The following is an 8830-nucleotide window of genomic DNA, read 5'->3' as shown; positions in this document are numbered from 1 at the left end:
GGCACCTTATCAAATACATTCTGAAAATCCAAGTAAATGACATCCACGGCCTCTCCTTTGTCCACCCTTGCTTTTTAATTCCTTGAAGAGTGCCAACAGATTTGTTAAGCAAGATTTCCTTTACAGAAACAATGCGGACTTTGACTTATAGTCATAGTCATAGTCATACTTTATTGATCCCAGGGGGAAATTGGTTTTTGTTACAGTTGCACCATAAACAATTAAATAGTAATAAAACCATAAATAATTAAATGGTAATATGTAAATTATGCCAGGAAATAAATCCAGGACCAGCCTATTGGCTCAGGGTGTCTGACCCTCCAAGGGAGGAGTTGTAAAGTTTGATGGCCACAGGCAGGAATGACTTCCTATGACGCTCTGTGTTGCATCTCGGTGGAATGAGTCTCTGGCTGAATGTACTCCTGTGCCCACCCAGTGCATTATGTAGTGGATGGGAGAGATTGTCCAAGATGGCATGCAACTTGGACAGCATCCTCTTTTCAGACACCACCGTCAGAGAGTCCAGTTCCATCCCCACAACATCACCAGCCTTACGGATGAGTGTGTTGATTCTGTTGGTGTCTGTTACCCACTTTTTACCCATTATTTTATCATTAGTCTCCAAATACCTTGAAACCTCATCCTTAATAATGGACTCCAACACTTTCCCAACCACTGAAGTTAGGTTAACTGGCCTATAATTTCCTTTCTTTTGCCTTCCTCCTTTCTTAAAGAGTGGAGTGACATTTGCAATCTTCCAGTCCTTCGGGACCATGCCAGAGTCAAGTGATTCTTGAAAGATCATCCCAAGTGCATATTATTCCTTCAGCAACCTCTCTCAGGACTCTGGGATGTAGTCCAGCTCATCCAGGTGACTTATCCACCTTTGAGTTTGCCTAGCACGTTTTCCTTTGTAATAGCAATGGCACTCACTCCTGCTCCCTGACACTCATGGACCTCTGGCACACTGCTATTGTCTTTCACAGTGAAGACAGATACAAAATACTATGGAGTTCATCTGTCATTTCTTTGTCCCCCATTACTACCTCACTAGTGGTCCAATATCAACTCTCACCTCCCTTTTACTCTTTATATAACTGAAAAACCCTTAGCTATCCTGCTTTATATTTTTGGATAATCTGCCCTCATACTTCATCCTTTCTCTTCTTATAGCTTTTTGTTGGATTTTAAGAGCTTCCCAAACAACCAACTCCCCACTCTCTTTTGCTACCTTATATGCCCTTTTCTTGGCTCTTATGCAGTCCTTAACTTCCATTGTCAGCCACGGTTGCCTGCCTCTGCCATTTGAGAACTTCCTATTCTGTGGGACATATCAATGCTGCGCCTTGTGAACTATTCCCAGAAACATCAGCCATCTCTGCTCTGCTGTCATCCCTGCCAGTCTCCTCCTCCAATCCACCTGGGCGAGCTCCTCTCTCATGCCTCTGTAATTCCCTTTATTCCATGTGACATGCTTCTCCCTCTCTAATTGTAGTATGAATTCAATTATATTATGATCACTCAGCATTGATGGCTCTGGGCCTGCACTCACTGGAGTTTAGAAGAATGAGGAGGATCTCATTGAAAAATATCAAATATTGAAAAGCCTGGATAGAGGATGTTTCCCATATTGGGGGAGTCTAGGATCAGAGGCATGTCTCAGAATTCAAGGACATCCCTTTTGAATAGAGATGAGGAGGAATTTCTTTAGCCAGAGCGTGGTGAATCTGTGGAATTCATTGCCACAAGTGACCATGGAGACCAAGTCATTGGGTATATTTAATGCACAAGTTGATAGGTTCTTGATTAGTGAGGGCATCAAAGGTTATGGAGAGAAGACAGAATGGAGTTGAGAGGGATAATAAAGGGAGGGAGAGGGAATTGATGGGATAGCAGAGAAGACTCAATGGACCAAATGGCCCAATTCTGCGCTATACCTTATGGCCCGAAATGTAGTTTATTTAGTCCCCTCCATAGATGCTGCCTGACCTGCTGAGTTCCTCAGCAGATGGTGTGTGGCTCCCATTGCCAGCACCCACCGTCTTAAGTGTGGTGAGATGTCTCAATGGAGGGAGAACGCTGGGGTTTAGGGAGGTCATTTCACAAGCTGGGGCCTTTATAACCCAGGCCATTCTGATTTCTTTAGCTGGAATATTCACACAAAAAGCCGGCAGAGGTTCTTTGATCTATTCTCTTTTCCACTGATGCTGCCCGACTTACCTGGCATTCTAGCATTTTATGGTTTTGTTTTGGGCCTCCACAATCTGCAGCTTTCTTTCAATATCAATCAATTCACTCTGAAACAGCACAACCTCGAGATTCAAGCTTTAAAATTTATTTATTAATTCTGATTGCAAATCTGTCATTGCGTTTAGAACCAACACAGCCAAGGGTGTGCTGGGACAGCTGACAAATTTACCCAGTGCACTCCGGCGCGAATATAACATGACTACAATGCTCGGTCAAACAACAAACAACAAAAACATAAACAGCCCCGTTTCTCCATCCCACCCACACAGTCCGACAATCCCAGAGCAGGCTGGTGTATGCCTCCAACTTCCAGCAGACCCGAACTCAGCACTTTGACTTGCCCCAGCAGTCTCTCAGTCTTTTGAAATTAACATTTTAACAATCAAAAATATTAAAACACACACACAAAATACAATAAAGCTACATTTACTCTTTGCTTAATTTTGAAACCCAACAAATGACCTGAGGCAGATAATATAAATACTTTGTACAATTAATAAACTACGTATAAATAAATCAAGATTTATCCCATAAATAAATCCTCTAAACACTGTCATTGAACTCCCAAACTCAAAGAACAGAAATAAAAGCCAATTAAATACAATTTCATAAGTTCTAATGCCATTGTTTATTTAGTTACTTTGAGCCTGTCAAGCTCTTTGACTTCCTGCTGTCAGGCAGTAATCAGCAGAGCGTAAAAAGCAGAATTGTTAGAGATGTGAACACATGGGTCTGAGTGCCCTGTTCACTTGTATTGCTGCAGGTTCACATCTTTCTTTTAAAACTATAATAGTGCTTGGAACTTCACACTATCTTCTACAAACAGACACTTTGCACGTTATGTCGAAACTCGTCAAATCTTCAGGCCAAGGCACGCAAGACTTGAGCCAACATCATTGTGTGACTCTACGTGCCCGATGGTAACCCTGTGTTCTACATCAGGGGAATGATGTTTCGTTTAGCTGGGTGGTTGAATACCAGTAACTTTGAACTTGAGCTTGAGTACTGCTGCCATGAAATTACAGTTTAAAAAAAAAATCACAGTTCAAACTTGTTAATCACCATTCTTCAGTACTGCAATGCAGACATCCCACCCTGCAAAAACTCATTTCAGGGAGGTCCCAACCGGAAGTCTCAACCTCATGGCAGTCTGTGTCAATGAATTTGTTAATTTTGCAAGACATCAGATTCACAAGTGTTTTGTGAGACAGCTGACTTCTGAATTCTGTCTTCATGTGCCGTGTTCACAATAGCTGCTGTCTTGGTTGATGAGCAGGCATAGTTTTTTGCTATTTCTGAATCAGGACACATTTTCCTGAATAGCTTACGCACCTGGAATGGCAGGTTATGCTCAACGATGAAAGATGTGAAGTACACCTCAGCTCTAGTGACCTTCTCTGTCAGACTTTGGTTTTCTGCTGAAAAGAACTGTGAAATACTTGATCAGCCTTCCCTGCGATTAGCCTCCCTAATATGTTGTGGTCCCCAAAAGAAAAAAAAGCATAAGGTGTATCCCTATTACAGGTGTGCACCGCTTAACGTCCATTCGGACACATCCGATCGCATATGCGTCCGTAGTCACACCTACACACACATTGCCTGCAATAGTTGGGATCAGAACTTACTCTTTTACATCGAAATGGGGGATTTTAAATGAGTGATTTAGGAGTTCTATATCTTCAAGTTCAAGTTTATTGTCATCTGGCTGATTGCCCACAAACGAAACAACCTCTGTCCGGACCATGGTGCAGCCACATTACATATATCACGCACACCACATAAAACAATATATTACTATATTATTTAATGAAGTGTGATTCAAAATGCATATAAATTGCGCAGCACAGGTAAACAGTTCGCTGTCCTCATGACGAGACCTCGGTGGGGGCCGGGTATTTATTAAAATCATTTTTTCTTCTGAAAACGGCTGCGCTTAAACCCATCACGTGCTTCGATGTACCTGTAAGTGGAAGTGTTTCAGGAAAAAAAACCCCGAAGAACTTGCTTGCTGCGAGTACATTTTAAAAGATGTCTTAGCGGACAATTTTGGAATTTTGTTCCAATTTAAACCCCGCTCCAATCCCCTTTAAGACGCCAACGCGCCCCGCCCGTATAGGACAGCAAACAACAGGAAATCTGCAGATGCTGGAAATTCAAGCAACACACATCAAAGTTGCTGGTGAATGCAGCAGGCCAGGCAGCATCCCTAGGAAGAGGTGCTGCCTGGCCTGCTGCGTTCACCAGCAACTTTGATGTGTGTTGCGTATAAGACAGCCTCAGTCTGTATAGTCAGGTTGTCACCGCCAGCCTTGGGAATTTCTTCACCAGGCTTTCGTACTTCATCTTCGACAGTTGTCGGTCATTACAGACAGCAGTAACTGAACTGATGGAATATGGAAGAGAGAGAGAGGCCGATTGTAAAGCCCGCCTACAGAGAAAACTGATAGGTCTACTTAGCACAAAGAGACACCAAACAGGATTCATTCATTTTCTTTCTTTCTTTTTTCCCTCTCCCTCTCTAAAAAACTGATTTCCGGGATATTGTATATAATTTGCAGGCATCAGGGAGCCGCTATCGATATGTGGGAGACTCCTGGAACTCCAGGGAGAGGTGGGATGTCTGGGAATGTAAAGGAAGCAGCCATGAACGTTCAAACTCTCCTGCTGGGACAACGTAATTCACAAGGATGGTCGAAAAGCTCCTGAATACAGAGAACCCAAACATCCAAAATTTATTCTCTTGACAGATATCCCAACTACTGATAGAACAAGTTTGCAGGAAGAGTAAAGAAGACGCAAAGCCTGAGGAAATGAGACTGTTTCTTTCCTCGTAGAATAGCTTGAAATCGATCGACAGGCTCATAAAAGTAGGTCCAAAATTGTCATTTTCTTTGTTTCAGCTCGTGCCTAATTTTTCTCTGTACGTTGTGCACTGCATCATTCAGGTCCATTTCCTTGAGAGTGCTCAGCAGAGTGTGCAGAGAGGCACCCTTCCCCGTTTTCTGTAGCCACGTGTTAAGCATCTGGTAGTTTGCTTCTGTCACATTTTTACTGTTGTTCTGCTCCGCCGTTTCAATCTCATTTTCAGTCAGAGAAAGCTTCCGCATGTACTGCTTCCACATTTTAATAGGTACCTCATTAACAAGCAGGATAAAACTCTGTCTTAAGTCTGAAAGCAGAGAGAAAAAAAACCAAAAGATTACGGTTTGGAGCATCACACACAAAATGCTGAAGGAAATCAAACAGCATCTAGGGGAGAAAATAAAGAGACTTTTTGGGCCGAGATTTACTTTTAAAAAAAATCTTTTATTGCTCTCCCAGCAGGGCTATCACACACTAGGATCAAACTCATCAAGAGGATGAGAGGAGGTGATCCAGACCATTGCAAAAGAGTATTAAGGAGGAACATTCCAGAACGTTGCACACAGAAATCAGAGCTTAAGCACACAGAAAGCCTGCAAGTTCTCTCCAAGGTGCATGCGCGCGCACACACGTCTTTTACTACGAGCGCACAATGGAATTGCACCAAGTATTTGCGTTAAGAGGATGGACTTTAGGACCTGGGGGAGCCGGGGAGCTCCTCAGGAACTGTCGCCCGCAGCCGCTGCTGAGTCCTGAGTAAATATAAATTTGAAGAGAGTGAAATAAAGAATTATCGATCCATTAATTTTAATGTGTTAACAGCACCCTTCAACGGAACAGAAATACTGTGGATTCAGCAGCAGTTGTGGGTGGCAGTTCCTGAGCTCCCCGGCTCCCCTGGGTCCTAAGGTCCATCCTCACGACACCAATTCCATTGTGCACGAGAAGCAAAAGATGCGTGCACATCAAACTCCTTAGAGGGAGCATTAGTCAGGTCCTCATTATGGACGAACTAAATTTGTGGACATGCAAGTGACCAGAGTTGGTCAGATGCACCCATCTCACAGGATGTAGAAGCTTTCTTCAGAGAGTGTGCAGAGGGGATGCTGCCTGGATTAGAGAGCATGTCTTATGAGGAAAGGTTGAGCAAGCTCGGGAGTTTCTCTTTGGAGTGAAGGAGGATCAGAGCTGACTTGACAGAGGTGTACAAGATGAAATCAAGTGAACAACCAGAGGCATGTTTCCAGAGCAAAAATGGCTAAAACCAGGAGGCATAATTTTAAGGTGATTGGAGGAAAATTTATGAGAGATTTCAGAGGAAGGTTTCATACACAGAGGGCTGTGGGTGCGTGGAATGCCCTGCCAGGGGTGGTGGTAGAGGCAGATGCATTAGTGACATTTAAGAAACCCTTAGACAGGAACGTCGATGATAGTAAAATGGAGGGCTGTGTGGGAGGGAAGGGTTAGGTTGATCTTAGAGAAGTTTAAATGGTCAGCACGGCAGAGTGGGCCGAAGGGCCTGTTCTGTGCTACAGTGATCTACGTTCTATCTCGGAGAGTTGAATGGAATCTTGAGTTGTCTGGGTGGAGGAGATTGAGGGGCCAATGTTACTGAGGCATCTGAATACAAAGAATGCAGATACCATTATGCAGGAGATACAAAAGCCCGAAGTCGCACACCACCAGGTTCAAGAATGCTACTTCCCTTTGACAAAACAGCCAGCTGAACACTAATCACTGCAGCTTAGCAAGATTATCACCACCACCTTGAACTAAAATGGACTGTTCATTTTGTTCTGTGCTTTCGTTGTTTAAAAAACGTATAAATTGTTTACGTTTTTCTTGTGAATGCTGCAGCAAGTTTTTATTGCTCTTGTGAATCTGGCAATAAACTTGACTTTGACAGTCTAATCTCCTAACAGGCAAAAAACTAAACAGAAGTTTTCAATTCTAGTCCCAGGTAACAAACGCACATGTTTGAGGTAAATATGTTGGGAAATTACCTTCTAAATCCACTGATTCATCATCTGTACAATGATGTTGATGACTCCTGGCTTCCTGTGTGTTTTTAAAAAAAGTACAAAATGATTTGTTTTGTTTACTTTCCAGAAAATTAAAGCATCCTATTTTCACGTTCTCCCTTTCCCCACCGGGTGAGCATTACGGTTTCCAACCCTTTGGGACTTTCACCCTCTGTGGGGTTTGGGTGAATTAAAACAGCATTTACCTACCAACAGCTCACCTCATAGTCATACTTTATTGATCCAAGGGGAAATTGATTTTTGTTACAGTTGCACCATAAATAATGAATAGTAATAGAACCATAAATAGTTAAATAGTAGTATGTAATTCACCAATTTATTCCCCTTGTTTCAGAGATATTTAAGTGGGTTTCGTGGGAGATCAAAAGGAAGTGAAGGGCTTCACAGAACATTTCGTCCCAAAATGCCTGAGGCCTAACCAGGGGTCACATGGAAGCCACTGCCTGTGTGCCAGAGACCCCAGCTTCCACTCTGACCTCCGGAGGCTCCTTGCTGTTACTGCCTGGTTCTCCTCCTCCCCCATCCTTGAAACAGGTCCACCACAGCTCCAACGCCCAGCGTCGACAGAGGCTGCCAAGGGTTGTGGACTCAGACAGCTCCATCACAAGCACTAGCCTCCCCACCACCAAGGACCACACAAGGCATTGATCGTGTGGCTAGTCGGAGGCTTTTTCCCAGGGCCAAAATGGCTGCCACAAGAGGACACGGGTTTAAGGTGCTGGGGAGTAAGTACAGAGGAGACGTCAGGGGTAAGTTTTTTACTCAGAGATTGGTGAGTGCGTGGAATGGGCTGTCAGCAACGGTGGTGGAGGTGGATACAATAGGGTCTTTTAAGAGACTTTTGGATCAGTACATGGAGCTTAGAAAAATAGAGGTCTATGTGTAAGCCTAGTAATTTCTAAGGTCGGGACATGTTCGGCACAACTTTGTGAGGCGAAGTATTATGCTGTAAGTTTTCTGTGTTTCTATGTTTCTATCTTCTAAAGACAGTGCCTCTGGAAGGCAGCGTCCATCATTAAGGACCCCATCACACAGGACACGCTCTCTTCTCTTTGCTATTTCAGGGAGGAGCCAACAGGAGCATGAAGACAGTCAATACTTTCGGAACAGCTTCTACCCCTCTGCCATCAGATTTTTGAGTAATCCATGATCGTTACCCCATTAATTTGCTCCCTTTTTGCACTCTAGTGGTTTTCTGTAATTGGTCCATTGGTTAATCGGGGCAGCTGCTTACTGGGGACAACTCTTAAAGAACAAAAACTAGTCAAGAGAACAGCCTGGATTCCCTTTGTTAATTTGGGACACGCTGCCGCTGATCAGTTTCTAACTAGCATCAGTCGTGCGAACTTGCGTGGCCGCTCAGAGCGATTAGCTGTTAAGATTGTGTCAACTGCGTTTGTGTTAAAAAGCTGTGATTTTTGTCACTGACAGATGGCGAGAAATAAGCAGTGAGACAATTTAGATCTGTCTTGCTCACCACAGTTTCAAGCATTCAGGCCCATAAACAGCTGGGAGTAAAAAATGAAACCATTTCCCTACTTCAACAAGTTACGAACCACAAAGAATTTGAAGGTATTGGCAATCGTCTTAAATGTAACAATGAAAATAAAGATTTGGAGGGAGCAATCATCAGTCCATCACCCAGACTAGGAGTCTGCACTGATTTTGTTCATTTA

General features: G+C 43.4%; 1 protein-coding gene across 1 annotated transcript in view; it reads right to left on the bottom strand.

The window, feature by feature from the left end:
* Positions 1 to 4473: 4473 nt before the first annotated feature.
* LOC134350919 (tumor necrosis factor receptor superfamily member 1A-like) overlaps positions 4474 to 8830 on the bottom strand; it is a 55200-nt gene continuing 50843 nt past the window's right edge. Inside the window, exons 10-11 of the mRNA XM_063056758.1 lie at positions 7116 to 7170; positions 4474 to 5419 (exon numbers count right to left, since the gene is read on the bottom strand). Of these exons, the coding sequence (XP_062912828.1) occupies positions 5133 to 5419; positions 7116 to 7170 (342 nt within the window). The 3' untranslated portion in view covers positions 4474 to 5132. The remainder of the gene's footprint in view (positions 5420 to 7115; positions 7171 to 8830) is intronic.

Source organism: Mobula hypostoma, chromosome 8 (genome assembly GCF_963921235.1).
Source record: "Mobula hypostoma chromosome 8, sMobHyp1.1, whole genome shotgun sequence".
In the NCBI taxonomy this organism is placed as follows: domain Eukaryota; kingdom Metazoa; phylum Chordata; class Chondrichthyes; order Myliobatiformes; family Myliobatidae; genus Mobula; species Mobula hypostoma.
This window is presented reverse-complemented; position numbering and strand designations above follow the sequence as displayed.